The sequence below is a fragment of the Corvus moneduloides genome, chromosome 12 (genome assembly GCF_009650955.1).
Source record: "Corvus moneduloides isolate bCorMon1 chromosome 12, bCorMon1.pri, whole genome shotgun sequence".
Lineage (NCBI taxonomy): Eukaryota > Metazoa > Chordata > Aves > Passeriformes > Corvidae > Corvus > Corvus moneduloides.
The window spans coordinates 4,942,208-4,960,782 of record NC_045487.1 but is presented as its reverse complement, the minus strand read 5'-3'; the positions used below and the strand labels follow the sequence as shown (position 1 = coordinate 4,960,782).

Sequence of the window (18,575 nt, the reverse complement as noted above, 5' to 3'; positions counted from 1 at the left end):
ATGTACAGTATTAACCACTACCCACAAGAAAGACAGAAAAGAGGCAGTTAAAGGCTATGGGGAAGACTGAGGAATGCCAAGCTGCTTTACCAGGGAGAGTGAGGGAGCATGGCTTATTTCACCTAGAAAAATTAAAGCCTCAGCTCCATCATCCTTTCCATTCAGCATAAATGCATACTGCTAATAAAAGCAGCAGTCCAGCTCTCCTTCCCATGACACCCTAATCGGTATTCCCATCCCTCCCTCTGCACCAGTTTTAGTACTCGAGGCTACAAGGTGAACCTGATCTGTTTGAAAATTAACCAGTTTTGCAGGGTGAGTTTTCAGCCAGAGCAGATCACCAGGCCAATTCATGGTGTGGCTGCTCATACCAGTACTGGGTTTGCTGTGGAGGGTGGTGGCAAAGGGACTGCACCATTAAACTGGTTCTGTTGGAACACTCAGAAAAGATGTATCTGGAAATAACAGTAGCTTGAGGTGTCCTCTACCAGTGGGCAGAAGCAGTGGAAGGAGATGTGGAGCTCCGAGTCCCCCAAAGCACTGAGGGTCAGTCCCATCTTTCCTCTCTTTCCTTTCCCGCTATTTGTCTGCCTCAGATTTTAGAATACAATTTTCTATGAGTTTTCTGCAATGCTTGGTAGAATGGAGCCCCAGTCTCAGACCCTTTGGCACTGGTGGAGTAATGTAGAAGATGCAGGGGTGGGCAGCTAAAATGAAGAGGAATAAAAGAGGCTTCAGTTAGGAGAGGGGGTGGCTGAGGGGGGAGCATGATCAAAGTTTACAAAATCATCAAGGCCTCAGCTATACTAAATGCAGAACTGTTGCTCCTGAAATCCCTTGATAGCAGAACTAGGGACCACTCACTGAAACTGGTGGAACATCAGATAAAAGCACAGATGAAAGAAAATTCTTCTCTGTGTAGTGGCTACCCAACTTCTCAAACTTATACCACAGGAAGCTGTGGAGACAGACAGTATCAACAGGCTCAGAAGGGGATTAGAGAAATCCATGAAAAGGTCCACAAGCAAACACCGAAGGAAACAGGAGGGATGAGCCCTCTCGTATTTCTATACAACACTTAGGGGTGATACTGTGGGAAAGGCCTGCAGAAAGCAACCAAGCTCACATTTTCTCCTTAAATAGCATCCTTTACTGCCATTCTTGGAGAAGGATTACTGCATGCAGCAGTGGCCTGGGAGTATCTTAGATCCCCTTAAAAAAAATTGAAGCTTCTTATAAATATAAATGTTAGTTTAGGTATTCCACAAGTTCTACTGCTGATTAAACACAAAGTAATAATTAAATTCCCAGTAAAGGAAAGAGTATTTTCTCCCATTCTGTTTTCTTTTTGTACTTAGACTAAGCATCAAACACTTACTTACTATTAAGACAGTAAACCACACTTAGATGTAGCTAAAGCTTCCTTAGTTAATTTGTGGCATCTTTAATTTGTTTCATGTGGAGTATAAATTGCTTTGAGTCTTCGAATGTCTCTTTTTGCCTGTCACAGTTATTTTTCACCTTGACATACTCAGGTGCTGCTCCCCTTGTGTGCATTGAGCAGGTGCTGACTATTGACCCTCATGCAGGGACAATCCCAGTGGCTCCAGTGGCTCCAGAGCAAACCTTCAGAAGCTCCACCACCTCCATGCATCAGAATTGGCCTGGTTCCACATCAGTGTTGTCTTTGGAGTGTGCTGATCATTTTCTCCAGTTTATCGGATTAAACAAGATTACAGGGATGCACTGGAGACACGGAAACAACAAGCTATTCACTATATATTGTTCTGTTAATGATCCACTTTTGGAAATGGCACTTTTTCATTTATGTTTCTCTCATATTTAATTTAGATCTTTCCTCTGGTTAAATTTCTTTCAGCTGGCTTCTAGATACTTAAAATACTGTGATAAACTCTATAGATTTTAAGATCATATATTCATTTACAAACTGAATACATAAAGAAGAATAAAACAAACCAAAAAAATTACTGTGAGGCTTTTTGTTGAGCTGGATTATATGAGTGAATTAATCTTCTACTATTCTCTATACCATCTGTATTTAAAATAGATGTGGCATAATCTTCCACTCTAGGTAGATAATCAGTACAGTTAGTCTGACACACCTTGCACTCAATGGGCATTTGTGCCTCTGATTTTATAAGTTCTTCACACTTTTTTGGGAGTTTGAAATCACCACAATTCAGTAGCTTATTGCTGGTTAAGCACTGAATAGATAAAAATGCAATATTTAATAGCCTGCCTCAGTCAAATAGTTAATTTGTTTCAGCACATTATTCCTAATGACACTGGTGTTCCATTAGTAATTTCACAAGTTGATTTCTGTTTGTAAGTATACATGTCAAAATAGACGCAGTAGCAAAATCTTAGGAAAAAGAAGAAACATGCCATAGGAAATTATTCATAACATTTAAATTTCAGGCACATGGTAACTTCTACCCTTGTAGACACTTTTTGTCAAGAAAACAAATTTCCAACTCTCCTGGTTTCAAATTACTTTTTTTAAAGTGATGATCTAATGGAATTTGCCGATGTTTGCATTGCACCAGGTAAATCCTCTGTTCAGTATAACCCAGGCAATGCTTTAGATGGTATCTCTTAATTCAACAACAAAAAAGAGTTTTCTGATTGACTGAACAGACTCCTGGGCAAAGGTGGATCCCTGTGTGTAGATGTGTGAGTACCCACATGCACACACCACATGAGACCCAGTCACACACTGCTGAGCGCTGGCTGTATTTTCACATCCCATCTCCTAACTGCAGTGCACATACAGGATTTCACACACTGTGAACAATTCCACAGGCCACTGCCAACTGTGAGGTGTCAGACAGATCAGTTACCTACGTAAGCATCGAGCTGAAACATAGCTAATCCAAAATGAGGGTAAGTGATTTTGGTTTAGAGTCATCTGTCATGAATTCACTGTTCAATTCTATTCCAACAGAGCATTTCTAATTGAATGGTGGGCACTTAAACTATAAAATTTAAATCTGTGTTCTAATATTCATGTCATCTGCCCTTTAAAAATTCCTGGCTATTTGAAACCAGGAGCTGGAACAGGTCAGCTTTGGCAGGAGTAAAGAACAGAACAAACAAAGGTGTTTTCATTCAGCTCTCTCTTGGCCTTTCTTAAAAATGGTGCATTGTGGGCTGGTGTCTATTTAAACACAAACCAGTGACTTTAATCTCTGTCCCTCAACAACCTGTCTCTGCTTTATTTTTAATGGCGATGGTGTGAAACATCTGTAATTAGAAAAGGATTATTGCATACAAATCTTGTAAAGCTCCTTCAACTCCCCTGCTCAGCACTGTTACCAATCATCCCCTATTGCCTATTACAGAAACACTGTAACCATCAGCAAAGGAATGGTTTGCAGTTCATACACAGTATAAGTCAGAATAAACTGTCTTTTAAAACTGACTTACTATTACTCTCACTTGTTTTTAAGGAGGAATTACATCTTTCTCATAGTTCTTCTCTTTCCCTACTGCTGGATACTCTCCAAAATGGCATCAGTTCCTTGGGTCTAGAGGTTGTCTGATCAGAGAACAAAAAGTTCTGCACGTTGGAGTACAGAATAAGAACAATGGCTTGAGGCCACATTTGACTAGCCAGACACATTTTTTATTTATCTCACTGTATTTTATTGTTGTTGTTGTTGAAACTAATAGAGAGTATCGCTCCACTTCTTTGATGGTATAGAGGTAATTATGCTTCGATTCTTTCCATCTGCAAGGTTCTTCTCTGGCCAATGGAAGCTTGAATCTACACAGCACTGTGAAAAGGAAACTTGATGGAGAGAAAGATTATGTCTTCGATAAGAGACTGAGATACAGTGTGCGACAAAACGAAAGTAACTGCCGCTTCAGGGACATTGTAGTCCGGAAAGAAGATGGTTTCACACATATTTTGCTGTCAAGTCAGACTTCAGAGAACAATGCACTGACCCCAGAGGTAAGTATTTAGCCCTAAAAGCCAAAGAAAGCCATCCTAATGTGTGGGTAATCTTGCAAACACTGCACTTGAATTCAATTTTATGTATTTTTTTTCCTAATTTATGATTTTAGAAAATAAATCTAGAGTACAGACATATCTAACTTTTTTACACTTGGAATTCCTATCCAAAAGAATGCAATGGAAATTAAATTTTAATTCACATCTGAAAAAAAAAAATTAACGAAAGAAATGGCAGAATCAGTATTTCCAGCATGGAGTTGTGTGAAGCAGCTTTTCACATGTTGAAGTTACTGATATTTACTATCCTTAGGAGAAATCTGGTCTTTCTGCTTTTACTAATTTAAATAGTGCTCCAGTTGTATACAGAGAATTTCAGTTTATGTCCTGAGACAGCCATTCTAAATTCTATCTTGATCTCTAATTACTTTTTCTCTGAATCACTGTATGAGTCCTTATTTTTGAAATCCTAATCAATTAGGGGCTCTATCCTCAGCTGAATTGCATAAAATCATACCACATATAAAAGATATTAATGAATTCCCTTGTTCCAAACATAAAGGCAGACTCAGACTTGCAGCTTGTACTTCCCCAGTACATACATGGATCACTGGAAGGGTTGAGGAGCTTTTCCTTCCATTCCCTGGGGCTGCAATGCCTTCTTATACCATTCCCATGTTAGAAGAAAAGGGGTGTCCATAAGTGCTTGCATCAGGGTGGATGTCCTGGAGAGAAGAAAGCATGCCTGAGCCCCGTTCCACGTGGGCAGTAATGGCCTGATGGACAGGGCTGCCTCAGATCACAGAGGGAACAGCAGGAGCTGCCTCCCAGCACCAGTCTGGCCTGTCTGAGCAGCCTGCAGGCAGAGTTCCTCCAAGGGCTGCCCTCACTGAGGAGATCTTGGCCTTTTCTGCCCCCAGACACTCCAGCACAGCTCCGTCCTACACAGTAACTTCAAGACTGTGTGAAATACCAGTTTGAGCACCACCTGAGGGAAGAGTAGATTGTAGCTTTGAGGAATCATTTTATTCAATAAGAAAATGAGTAACTTTGAAGTTAATTACTTACAACTGGCAGGTATGATGAGTCCCCTTCCCAAATGCACACGTACACGTGGGCAGTAATACACTGAGCGATATTAAATGGCTAACACTGATGGTACATAACATTTATCACTCCTGGTTTTTAAACTACCGAATATTTAGAAGGACTATCTTGGTAATTACCACAGAACACCAAACACTCACTTTTAACACTAATTCCTTAAAATGCATTAGATTGCATCAAATCCATCATTCCATCTCTGTCTTAATTACCACTAATTGACACTGCAGGTAATTTAAGTGAAGGAGCTCAAGGGCCTGAAAAAATGTGAAATCATGGACTTACTGTGTTCAGTCAGAACAGACATACATTTGCATTTCTGGCTGTACTGTTCCACATCAGTGGTGTTCAGGTGCTCTAACCAGGGGATTAATTCAGGCTCTTTGGATCTGCCAAACCAATCAATTTCATCCTTTGAAAGTTTTCAATATGTCAGGAACCCACCTCTGTGGAAGAATAAGTGATAAGCATGTAATAGTCCTCTCCCTGCATCACCAGTGTAGACTATTTCTAGAACCTTTATTGAAGCTCACTTGAAAACCAGGAAATACATTTTAGAAAACCACTTTACTGACCAGGATGGTCAGGAATTAATCAGGTAATGAGTTCTCCTCATGGAGATTGTCTGTTTAAACCTCATCCAGGCCAAGAGCAATCACAGGCTCTTGCCCTTGGAAGATTCATGGCTGCAAACGTGAAACGGCTTCTTTGGCCTCAGTCCAGGCTGCTGCCCATGATCATTCACACCACAAAATCCAGCACCTCCAGGATTGGCAATTTCACATTCTTGCTGGCAATTACAGCAAAAACCCCAGGAACTGAAAGGAGGAATGTGTTGAATGACTTGTCCCTGCAGTTTGTCACCCCTAGCCATAGGTGAGACAAACTGATAAAGTGTTTTAGGGAGGTTTAGAACATTTTCAGTTTTGATGCCTTTTATTCCCAGTGAATAGAAACACACAATTCCTACAAAATGAAGAAAGTGTGTTTCATTTTGTGTAAAGAAATGCTAACTTCAAGCTTTATTAAACATTCAGTAAATTATGTTTGCCAAATAGCAAATGAATCATTTATTCAGAGCAGGTCTACTTGAAGTGGCTAAATAGTGGCCTGGTTATACCCAGCCATCTACATTAAGAAAAGAAAAGGTGTGCACTGCAAACAATCATTTTAAACTTTTAAACTTAAGCTTATACAAAATTCCTCTCACCCCTCAACAGCTCTGTTTCCCTTTGTGCTTTATCAGACTCTTCAGATGAAATTTATTAGTTGTGTTCAACCATTGGCCTCTGATATTTATGCCAATTTGATTAAAATGACAAAGAACTTATTTATGCCAAAAAAAATATGAAAGTCTAGAGAAGTCTACCTGACTCTTCATCCTGTGTTGTTGGTAACCCCATTTTTGCAGGTGATTTTAGCATGAAATGTGCCAATGCTCTTTCCAGCAGCCTTTGAACTTATTGAAGTTGGCTCAGTGCCTCTTCAGTAATTGAGTTTTTTCTACAAAAATGTTCAGGGCACTATAGAAATTCTTTCTTATTTTTTACAAGAGCTTATAAAACTTCCAAGACAGTGTCATGAAACAGTACAGCTTATACTTATTTCAGTATCTTAGGCTTGCTACTTTTAAAATTTGTTTTTTAAATATATTTGTGAAATATTTCACCATTATAAAATCCATTAAGGCATTTCTTCTTGCGGGACTTTTGCTGCTTCTGAAGCTCTTTCTCCAGTGATGCTGCTGCTGTTTTAACTCAGCACATCTCAAGGATCCAAATTCTGTTTCAAACTAAATGGACCCATCTGCTGTTTTTATTTAACAGTACTAACAGAGCTAGGAGTTAATATTCCCCTGAATTAAAAGCAAAACATTCCCTAAAAAGCCAGAGTTTCCATCGAGGAGTGACAAAAGTACCTCAAGTACTTTCTCATACACAAGAATCAGGTTTCAAATTTCTGGCCATGTGAATTACAGGGTTTAAAGTTCTGCCAGGTGCATTTTGGAGCAGTGGTTTGCTTCACTTTTCCTAACTTAGAAATAATAAAAAAGAGGCAGGTACAAGTTTACTGTTCTCTCTGGTTCTGCTGTCATACAACAGTAAATTGTGGGTTTGGGCCAGTGCTTGTGCCTTCAGCTCTAGAGGTTCCCAAGTCCTTTAGGTGCTGGACAGAATGGACTTGGAATCTGTTTGCACAGGCAGTAACACAGTTTATTTATGTAAAAAGGCACAAGTGGGGAAGAGGTTCTAAGAACAATGGAATGGCTTTAAAATTTGGATTTATGGTAATATTTACAGAATAATTACCTTTAAGAAGGTGAGTCCTCAGAGACTCAGAGAAGTTAAATTTTTTAACTAGTGCTTCTATTTGTGTGAATAAGAGACTTCTGTTCAGGATACTTTGTGTAATTATTTATGTATAAATTCCCAGCTCTTTGATTTTCCCAGAATGTAACAAGATGGAAAGCAAAGGGCACCAAATGCCTTTGGAAATTTCCTTCGTCCAGCAAAGGGCCCTAAAATAAGCTCTTAGAAGTTTAATGAAGTTTTTAACTGATTCATGTTTATTTTGCAAAACAAGATGTCCTGTTCAAAAATGAACCAGATTATTTTCTTGAGAGGATTAAAAATATAAGCAACTTCTGAGAACGTGATAATTTTATTATATATTTATGTTTCAATAAAACAGTAAGTGAAGCAGTAGGCCTGTTCTAAATTTACAGTCCAATCAACTATCATAATCTAAATAACTGGCCCATACTGTTCTGTAAATACTTCCTCAGAAATTTTCATCAAATGCATTCAAATAGAAATACTGTCCCCACAACTGAAAATTACCTAAAAGGCCATAAAAAAGCTAATTAATAAAAGCATGGACCTGGAGAATATTGCTAAGGAGCTCTGGAAATAGTAGTATTAGATCTGGTCCACTAGAGAAAATAAAATTTAATTGGACAAATGCCATAGTTATAGCAAAATGGGGAAAGGTTTAAGGACTATGGAAGAAAGAAAAAGAATATGGAACTGACAAAGGAATGTAACTAAAGACAGGTTGTATCTCTGTATTTGAGAACTGAATTCGTCACCACAGTAAATAGAAATTTGTCCTTAAAAACAGAGCAGTTCTGAACTAAAATTATAATTACTTTACAGTACTTCAATTTAAAACACACTTTGGCAACCCGGCAGACAAACCAGCTCTTTTATCATTATTTTCCTGTTTGTAGCTTCCCTGTAATCCTAGAAATAGCAGAGAGAAGTACCCATCCCCACATAACCCATAACCCATGGGGAAAGCCAAGGCTCCCAGAAGCAGCAGTGAACAGCAGTTGCTGTAACCAGGCTGAGTGACAAGGGGAGCCGGGGAATTTTGCACTGCACCAGCAAAGGAACCATGGCATAGACCAAGGGAGTGAGAATTGACTTGGCTGTCATTGCTGGATTCCAATGAGCCTCCAAGCGCCTTTGGATGATAAAGTTAATGAAAAACTTTGAGCTGCTTAGAAGAAAACATACATTTGGGAGTCTGAAAATGCTGATACATAATGGTTTCCTGGTTTCTTTTGATAGAAACAAGTGGAGCAGTTGAACTAAATTTCCCCTCCTGCTCAAAAATAGTAACCAAAGCCTTCCCACTTTCAACCATATCAGAAATTGACTCAATAACAGACTTTCAATGTCATCCTCTCCAGAACACTGAAAAACAGTGATGGCAGAATATTTGGTTTTTTCCCATAATAAGTGTAACCTCTGCTCAAAAATTTGGATGGCTTTTAGATGGCTTTAGTCATCCAGATCAGTGAGGGGTGAGATAAAAAAGAGGCAAGTTTGTAACAGTAATGATGTGTATGAAGGAGAGCACTGCTAACAGCAAGGAGGTGGCACATAGGCAAATACCACTGGAGGAAGGGGAATAATAAACTTGCTGAATGGAGTATCATGGCATCATATTTAATGCAACATTCCTCACTGGATAGAAAATGTTTGACTGGTATTCCCTAATGTTATTTATACATTCACCCTAAGAAAGAGCAGATTCTGAGATCTTCTAAAGTGAATTAAGAGGACAACATTGCATTCACATGGAACTAGGAAAACCAAAATACATATCTTTTTTTATTTGACTATCTACCACATTCTAAAGTTTCTCTTTTAACATTGAACAGAGGTTTTAGGGGTTTATCCCCTTTGTTTCCCCATTATATGTGGAGTATTGTTGTGTTTCTTCCAGCTGAGGGCTGAGACAGCCTCTGAGACTCTCAGAATGAACAGTGCTCCTAAAATTGCTGATGACATTTTTGTACCTGCATAAGAATTTCAAATACACTTCCAAATTCTGCAGCTTTTAATTACTTCACTTCCACCCACTGTCACACACTCAGTATTACAGGCATTCTGAAGTGCTCTTGCAGAAGTGAAGCATCTAAAAGTTCACCACCTGCTCTCTCATGCCCAGTCCCAGCAGCCAGTAATAATCATCTTTACACAAACCCCTAGGGAAAGCAGCACAATCCACAGGATTTCTATTAAAAGGCTACCTAGGGTGGCATCAAGAAAACTTCAGTGTTTAGGGACATTTCTTAAACAAGGCACTTTAGAGATCTAAAGAAGTTTTGGAAACAGAAAGTAGTGAACAGAAATAATCACAGGCTAAAATTCTTGGGTTTCTCTCACATGGAAACTCTATTTAAATCCCCAGCCACATTTAGCTCTCTCTTACCTAAATTTACACCAGCAGCAAATCTTTTGGTGCAAAGGAGAAAAATTTGAGTCAGCAGGACCCTGTCTATAGGAAATACTTTGACATATGGGTATGATTAAGGATAGGGGGTGTCACACTAGATGGAGTCATGGCCCCTGCAGTGAGGAGAAAATCGTTACAGAGAAAAGGGGGCTGAAATGAGTTACAGCTCACAAACCACACCCAATTGTGACCAAACAAGAAGTTACCCATCAGAAGTTTATGAAATAATATTTCCTTTTAAAAATCATTATAAAACAATTCTCTGCTCAGGTGAAAGGCCATTTTTGTACAATACCAGCAGCTCAGTTCTATACAGATTTTTATAAGGTTTGACTTATGGTGCAATTAATAGCTTGATCCATTTGTAAAACAGAGTCAAAATGTCTCTTTTTCAAGAGACTTTTTTGCTTTAACTTTTGTAAACTGTAAAAATGTCACTGACCACAGAAAAATGAATAATATATTTGTCATGTTGATGTATATGATGTCCTCTTGTCCTGCTTTGCTCTGGTTGAAGTCATAAAAACCAAAGTAGTTAAAGAACTGAAAACTGATTTTGCTTACAAGCTATTGAGGTTAATAATAGGCTTTTGCTGTGATAAACATGTTCCCGATGATACAGTGGTGAACACTGAATGTACACAGTGAAAACAAAAAAGTGATATTTGGAATTATTAAATTGCAATCAAGTAGCATAAACTGGGTAGAATTTCCCATACAAAAAAGAACAGCCAAGTCCTAAAACGTCCTTGAGTTAATAAAGCATCAACAAAGCACTGCCAAATATAAAACATTTTGCAAACTCTCAGTGTTACCATTCTAATGATTCTAATATCATTCTATATTAAAATTATATATAATTGATGTAAGTATTAATAGTGCCCAAAATTTAAGTCTCTCAAAATCAATAAGGTTTGTAAAAATAGGGAAATGATATTGCCACGGCATGCTTGTCGAATTGTTTACTTTTCTTTATCCACAGATCATGAAGGAAGTTCGGAGAGCATTGTGCAATGCATCAGCTGATGACAGTAAACTCTTACTTCTCAGCGCAGTGGGAAGTGTATTCTGTAGTGGCCTAGATTACTCATATTTAATTGGCAGGTTATCCAATGACAGAAGAAAGGAAAGCACTAGGATTGCAGAAGCTATAAGGTGACCCAAGCTTACCTATGATCTCTAAATTATGAAATGCAGTGTGTGATTATGAAGATATTTTTCAGGTCCAAAAGTGTTGTATATTTAAATGTTGATTGCATTCTAATTATAGTCCTGCAAATTTGTTTAGTAAAAAGAAACTTGGACCTTTCCATATTAGATAAGAAAGCACATTTATTCCAGTGCTAATATCCACAGGGATTTCTTTTATTCCAATTCTCGGTATTTAATATTTCAAAGCGTTCCTCAAATTCAAATACAGCTTCGTTGTTGTTTTTTCAAATTCAGTATTGCTTCATGTTCTAAAGTGGTTCCTGAAAGGCAGATCTTTTACTTGTTTTAATGCTCATCATTTTCATGAATTTCAGCCCAAATGGGAATCCATGGCTTACTCATATTCTGTTGAAATAGCACTCTGCCTCTGTATTTCAGAGCCTTACTCGAAGGGTCTCCACTCTTCTTCTTAAATTTAAATTACTTAATATATATGTAAATGTAGTTTTATTTTTGTAACTAAAATGTGACTTTCCTTATATATATATCACATCACCTGAATAGAATTCCAGGGTTTATGCCATGCAGTCTGCAAATCAATCTGCATAACACATCACCAAATATTCCCTTATCCACAAGGTAGATTTTTCCAGTATAAATCAACATTATTCCACTAAAGCCAGTGGTATTTCACCAGTCTGTATCAGGAGAGGATTTGGTCCCTTTTTTTTGTCCCCCATTTCCTACAAATAATTATTATTCTTCTGAGAGCTTTAAAACTTTATGCAACAATTCTATGAAGGAATAGTAAAGATTTTTTTTTACAAGATATCTCTACTTTGGATTTATTCGTATAACATAAGATCAGGTTTAGTTATTACACAACATACATTAACCACCAATTATCTTGGTTACAACCACTGCAGATCAGTTTGGATTCTTGGTTTAAAACTTTTGAAATTCTCAAGGTAGCAATTATTTTGAAAGAATTTAAAAGATACTTCTTAAATGTAATAAGTTACAATCTGTTTATAAGATCCTAGCTGTGCTTGAATATCATGAGTGATATTTTTTAAAAGTGAAACCTTTTGAAGGACACATCCTCATTTTATTTTTTAAATGTGAGGGGGTTTTTAACGATGTGGAACCAAAAAAAAAGTGAGGGAAGAAAATCACTGTTCTTGTTTGAAAACACAGGCACACTCACAGTCCACTAAAGATACAAATTTAATATTATTCTTGTAAAAATTGTGCAGTTAGGTATTATTATATATGCTTACATTTATTTGCACACATCTAATATACAGGTATACTTACCAATTCAACATTTAAATTAATACAAGCCAGACTGTGATAGTCAGTTTTTCCACCCTTGGACTTACAGAACACTCTTGAAATACTGGTACAATGTACTGCTCCTTGTCAAGAATGTCGGCTTCAGGCCCACTGAAAATAGATTTTTATTGTACTTCTGGAAACAATACCCTATGTTTTCCATTTAGCACTCTCTGTGCTTTCTGTGAACAAAGGACTCAACTCATGGAAAATACACTGTAATAAGAGAAGAAAAAGTGTGCATTGCTTTTTCAGTGGTTTAGATGTCCTAAAACACATCCACGGATCTCTGCCTCCACTGCTTTACATCAAGGTAGACGTGTATCAAAACGAAATGGAACTCTTGGTTACCATGTGTTTCCACTTGCCAAAGCGTGGCTCTCCTATACCGGTCACAAGTTACAGCTGGAGTTTCAATCCCCATCAAGTCTCCTCTCCCATGCAGGGTTTATTCATTGGTGGTGCTGTGTCCTCGGCCACTGCCAGCGGGGTTTGCAATAAACAGATGTGTGGCACTGCAGCTCCTCTGCAGGCACTGGTCACAGATCCATCACAGATCCATCACCGATCCATGACAGACCCACCAGCCTGAGCTGCCACCATCCACACTCCCTCCCAGAGCAGGGAAAAGGCAGACAGGCTGCACAGTGTGGCCTGCAGAGCCCTGGGATCAGCACACTCCCTGGAAGGCATTCCCAGCACCGAGCTCACACCATCATCTGGGCAGCGTTGTGGCACCCGAGCCTCACCACTCTGGGTGTGCTCAGAAGAAAACAGACAAGGACAAATTTACTTGTTCAGCTTCTTTACAGCCCTGGATGTACTTAAAAGCACTGACCAGCAGCAAGAGCCTGAAACGGTACAGAGGTGTCTGAGCATCCCAGTGTGTATTCGATGGTCAGCTTCCCAGATATCCTCTAGCCAAACCAGCAGCCTTCTGCAGACACATTTTCCTATCTTTAAGCATCTGGATCTACTGTGCAACAACAGCTGCAATCTGAAATCCTTTTCAAAGACTGCTTTGAATTGAAACAATTATCTTGTAGCCCAGAAACTCCATGTGTGAACTTACAGTTTGGAGACCTGGAAACGTGCCAGGTTCAGGGTAGAGAGGTGACCCACTGAAACAACGCACCAAAGAGGAAACAAAGATAAATGTAGTGCTGGTCACTGCGGCTTCTGGAGACCAAAGGCAGGCATTTGCTCCCCTCATAATCTCCCAATATTGTAGCCTTCCACTCCATCCTATACGTAGCATGTTGCACACCCATCTGTTTTACCATCATCTGTGCTCCCCATTCTTCCCTCATGACAGAGGCTTGCTGTACCCTCTCAATGTTATCTTCCACTCTCTCCCCATCTCCAGGTCCTCCCTTCCTTGCTCACTCATATAAGACTTCTTTCAACCTTTCCCCTCCATTAACGTGTTCTGCTTTGTTCTTCCTCCACATTATCTGTTTCCTCTCCACATCCCTAATTGCTTTTCCATATTCACTTCCAGTCCTGTTTATCACCATGATTCCTGCTTTTCTCCACAACACTGTTTTTATCTGCCTCCACATAGTCCTCAGATTTACTGCCACCATTTATCCTTCGTTTGCTTTCTTTTTACCTATCATTCATCACATCCCTGTTCCTAACTGTGGTCCTACCTGGAAGGCTTACGTAACTACTGAGGTTCTCAAAATTCTGGAATTAGTGAGGTGCAATGATCCAGTCACAACTCAGTCATAAACTACCAAAGAAATAATGAGATAAGGGAACAGCATTGTTTCTGCAATGAAAATAAACCACAACTCTCCTTAACTCTGCTCTCCTCTAGACAGAAATAGGCCTGAACAGACAAAAACAATGTTCCTTATTTCACTCCCTTTGTCTTGACAGTGATCTCCTGGTTTATTACTGTGAACAGAGCTGCATCAATTCTCTATTTTCCCATGGTCAAAAATTAACTCCTTACTAGAGGACTTGAAAACCAGACTGTATTAATTGAAAATTTAATGCTGGGTCATCTCAGACTCTTTGTCCTCATTTAAAATACAGCCAGTGCCCCTGCACTTCTGCCCACCTGCCACATGGGCTCTCTAACCTGCAGGGCCCACCTGTGCTCAGGTACAGAGGCGTGGATCCTTTTGGCCTCAGTGGAAGAGCAGCAACTCATCAAAGGCCACATTTGACAAAATTTTCTTTCCTAAAATCTGTCAGCAAAGATGCACTCTGGATCTAATAAATACCCAGTGCAGGGACAGAATCTCCTCTTTTGCTTGGAATTTGATTTATCCATGTATTTTTTCTAAAGTAACTGAGCATCTCATTTTCCTCCATATACCTGCTGTGCACTGAGCTGCTGGAGCCCATAATTTGCCCACAATTACACTCTTGCTTTTTTTCTAATTGGAGTAAAGGCTGTTCCATTCAACAGATGTCTTTCCACAGTTGCTGGTAGGTAACTTATTTAAAAGATCTCCTCATTGCACAGAATTTAACATATTCCAGTTCGTTCATCCAGATAAATCTGATGGCATTTAACTTCCCTGTTATTTCTCATCACATTTACTGGGGTAGTCAGGCAAGGGCATCTGCTTTGTAATGGCTTTGCTGAAGATTTTTGCAATGAAGACCCAACAGATCACTTGCCCTGTTCAGACATTTCTCTCTGTGACTCCCCTTTGCACATCTTGTTCTTTCTGCTGGTGTGCCATAAACATTGACAATCTCCCAGTCCTCTGATGGGACTTGCAGTAACCTTTGACACAGAATCTTAAGAGAACTTTTTGAAAAAAATAAATATTCAGTGATCCACCTATGAGTGTCCTGTCTTTCACACTGTAATATTTCATCAGTAGCCAAACTGGGTCCATCCCAGCCAACTGTGGAGCAAACCAAGAAGTGTCATGTGTACAAACTCAGGAGCTACTGGTCCAGAAGTAAAACTAAACCCAATCAAACCTTTCTGCAAAAAGTACAACACTCAGTGCAATCCACTTAATCAGGTCATATACAACATACACAAAACTATACAATAGCCCAGGTACTCAGAAAGATTAAATAACTAAAAATAAGCAAACTTTTCCATGTGCAAACTAGGAAGTATCTTGCAGTTCTGACCTCATAAAACTGGGCATTTGTTGTGTTCTTCTGTGGTTCTAATTTGTTTTCAGATTAAGTACTTTAAACTTGGGTATTTATGTGTTACTTCTGTATTCAAGACCTTTCTTTTATTTTTTATTTTAGGGATTTTGTAAAAGCTTTTATTCAGTTTAAGAAGCCAATTGTGGTTGCTATCAACGGCCCTGCTCTGGGGTTAGGAGCTTCTATTTTACCACTCTGTGATATCGTTTGGGCAAGTGAGAAGGCTTGGTTTCAGACACCATATGCAACAATCCGACTCACTCCAGCTGGCTGCTCATCATACACATTCCCACAAATTCTGGGTGTTGCACTGGTAAGGTTTCCTACCTCAAACTGCTGAAGAACCTTTAATAAATTCCTGTTCTTCTTTCTCGCTTTAAAAAGTAAACAATTTTCTTAATTGTCTTTAATGGAAATCTGTGGAAAGTTCATCTAATCACTACCAACTTCTTATCACAAAATAACCTCAGAATTCAATGTACGACACCTGCTGTACACAAGAAAGATTGGACACAGGTTAAAAAAGCAAAGATCGTCAACATCATGGTAGAAAAGTGAAGAAATACATTAGCAGAATAACCTTGCAGAGTAGTTGTCTGCATTGTGTTAGGGGTGGGCAGAAATACAGCCAGATGCAGCTCTCTGCTCTTTAAAGATAATCCACAATGATTCCAGTAAGACTGTTTAGCTTTTACCAGTATAATAAATCAGAATTTGCCCCACAAATATTTCCTACTGGATTCCATGGCTCTCGACACAGTATCACTGACAGTTACTCCTGTAAGATCAGCAATAGAGATTCACCATGCATGCCAGCACATTTCTTTTAAATGAAACCCATGCTGTGCTCTGGCCACCTGCACAATCCTTAAATAGCTACTGAAACTCCTTTTAAAGTATTTTGCAGTATGGAAAGATACAGAAGAACATTTGTAATTTAATCATAAAAACAGCAGGCAAGTATGAGAAAAATTTTAAGGGAATTACAACCCAAGATTACCAGAATCTTTTGGTTCCACAGGCAAATGAAATGTTGTTCTGTGGGAGAAAGCTGACAGCACAGGAAGCCTGCAGCAGAGGACTGGTGTCACAAGTATTTTGGCCAACAACATTTAGCCAAGAAGTGATGCTACGAGTGAAAGAGATGGCATCCTGCAGTGCAGTGGTAAGAAATCAAACTCCTTCATTAAATGGCATTTCACAGAGGTAAGGTGCACTCCCAAGGCTCGTCACATGTGGGCCCTTAGTTTCCACAACCACACCTGTGAAAGAAGGCTGACATCAGGAAACCTGGATAGGGATCGGTGAGGTTGTGTGGTTCCTCATTTTTCAGGTGCAGGGTGGGTTATTTCCTTTTCCCATCTTTACATTTATTCAATGTGAGTGGCACCTCCTTGCCCTAGATTTTGAAAGGGGCTTTTGGGACAGGTTTCCTTCATGAAGGTGTAACAGTCTGGAACTATACAACTGTACTGGGAAACCTCTGTAGGGCCCGTAAGAAAACAGATTTGCCTTTCAGTTTGTCCTGGCCTACCATGTTTCAGCTGAGTCTGCCTTCTTTTCTGCACCTGCACAGTTCCTGCTGCTGCAGAATGTTCTACACAGCACCCCAGAAGGGTAGGATAGTGCCAGCTAAGCTCTGCTGTGAAGGAGAGGTGAGATCCAGACAAGAGGGATTTGAACACAGTCTGGTCACAGTGTATTATAACTTTCCTTTTGTGTACACAACAGTTGAAAGAAAATCCTTTCCTATCTTTACTTCCTAGGGGTTTTTCCCCTCAGGCAGATATACTCCTATTCTGGGCATATCCTTGTTTAAAAAACATGCAGTGAAGAAAGTGATACTGGCTGCAATAAAACTGCAGTAATTAAAGTGAAAATTGTTATCGTTTCTTGCTATATTTCCTATGCCTGAAACTGTCTCGGCATCCCTCAGTTTCATTTAAAAGATCTGCTGTAAAAGGAGGTAGAGACACAAGAGATTTTTAATTAAACGAAGTGTAGATTAGATCTCAGAGAAGACATTGAGAATGAAACTCTCTGGAAATGTAGCAGAATTTTATTTGATGATGCTGATATAACATGTATTATTTGAGTTGGGAAAACCTCTGGGCCTTACTGTGAAATCTTCCTTCCCTCACTGCTATTGGCTGCCCATGAAATTTTCTCAAGACCCTTTAGGAAAACTGGTGCTGACTTGTGGACAAAGATAAACCTCCAAAGACTTGTTCACAAACAAACCACAAAAAATACACAGGCCCCTTGATTTGCAATGAACGCCATTTACTTGAGTTAAAGACAAATACTACTTTGCAATAGCAGTGTTGAAACCTGCAACAGGGAGGAACTGGGCTTAACATGAAGATGTTGAGAAAGCTGAGTGAAAAGACTGCACCTCCCTTCCCACAGAGCACTGTATTAGTTATATTAAATCTTCTGTCCTCAGAAAATCAGTAATGTAGGAATTATTAATGGGTTTGTCTGACTAGTTGAGTTCCTTGTGAGATACATACTGGTGTTGTATATTTCAAAATTAATTTTAAAGGAATCAACCTCAATGTGTTTAAACATGGGTCTCGGAAAAATGAGCTGCACTATGGGAGCAACCATGGACCTGCAGTTCATGCCTTGTAGAACTTGCTACAATTACTAAGGGCTTGAGATTGCACATTCTCTTGCAAAGATCTCTGGTGATTTGTTGTATCTGCCAAGTAAATCTAACTCCAGAACACAGTCAGAGGGTGCTTCTTTTGCTCAGCACCATTCTTTTATAAAATATTTCACTTTCATAAAAATGTAAGTAAATAGGCTTTAACAGGGTTTTGCAGTAAAGGCCCTTTCTTATTTTCTGTTTTGATAAGGAAATAATACATGAGGGAAAATTGTTAAAGATGATGGACATCCACATTTGGGTTTCCAACATGTCTAACCTTAAAGGCCCCCTTCCAGAAAACAGGTAGCCAGTATATTGTGCCTCACACATTTTCATTTCAATGTGAGGGAGGTCAGCTCCTTCTTGTGCTTCATGGCAGACCTTCAATTAATCTAAAGTACTTCAGAATCCCTCATTCTTTAAAAACCTGGCACTAACCCATCAACCTCAATTCTTAAAGATGCTGACTATCAGCAA

General features: G+C 39.1%; 1 protein-coding gene across 1 annotated transcript in view; it reads left to right on the top strand.

The window, feature by feature from the left end:
- CDYL2 (chromodomain Y like 2) overlaps nt 1-18,575 on the top strand; it is a 59,720-nt gene that overhangs the window by 36,463 nt on the left and 4,682 nt on the right. Inside the window, exons 3-6 of the mRNA XM_032121740.1 lie at nt 3,759-3,976; nt 10,809-10,981; nt 15,548-15,758; nt 16,467-16,610. Coding sequence (XP_031977631.1) covers nt 3,759-3,976; nt 10,809-10,981; nt 15,548-15,758; nt 16,467-16,610 — 746 coding nt within the window. The remainder of the gene's footprint in view (nt 1-3,758; nt 3,977-10,808; nt 10,982-15,547; nt 15,759-16,466; nt 16,611-18,575) is intronic.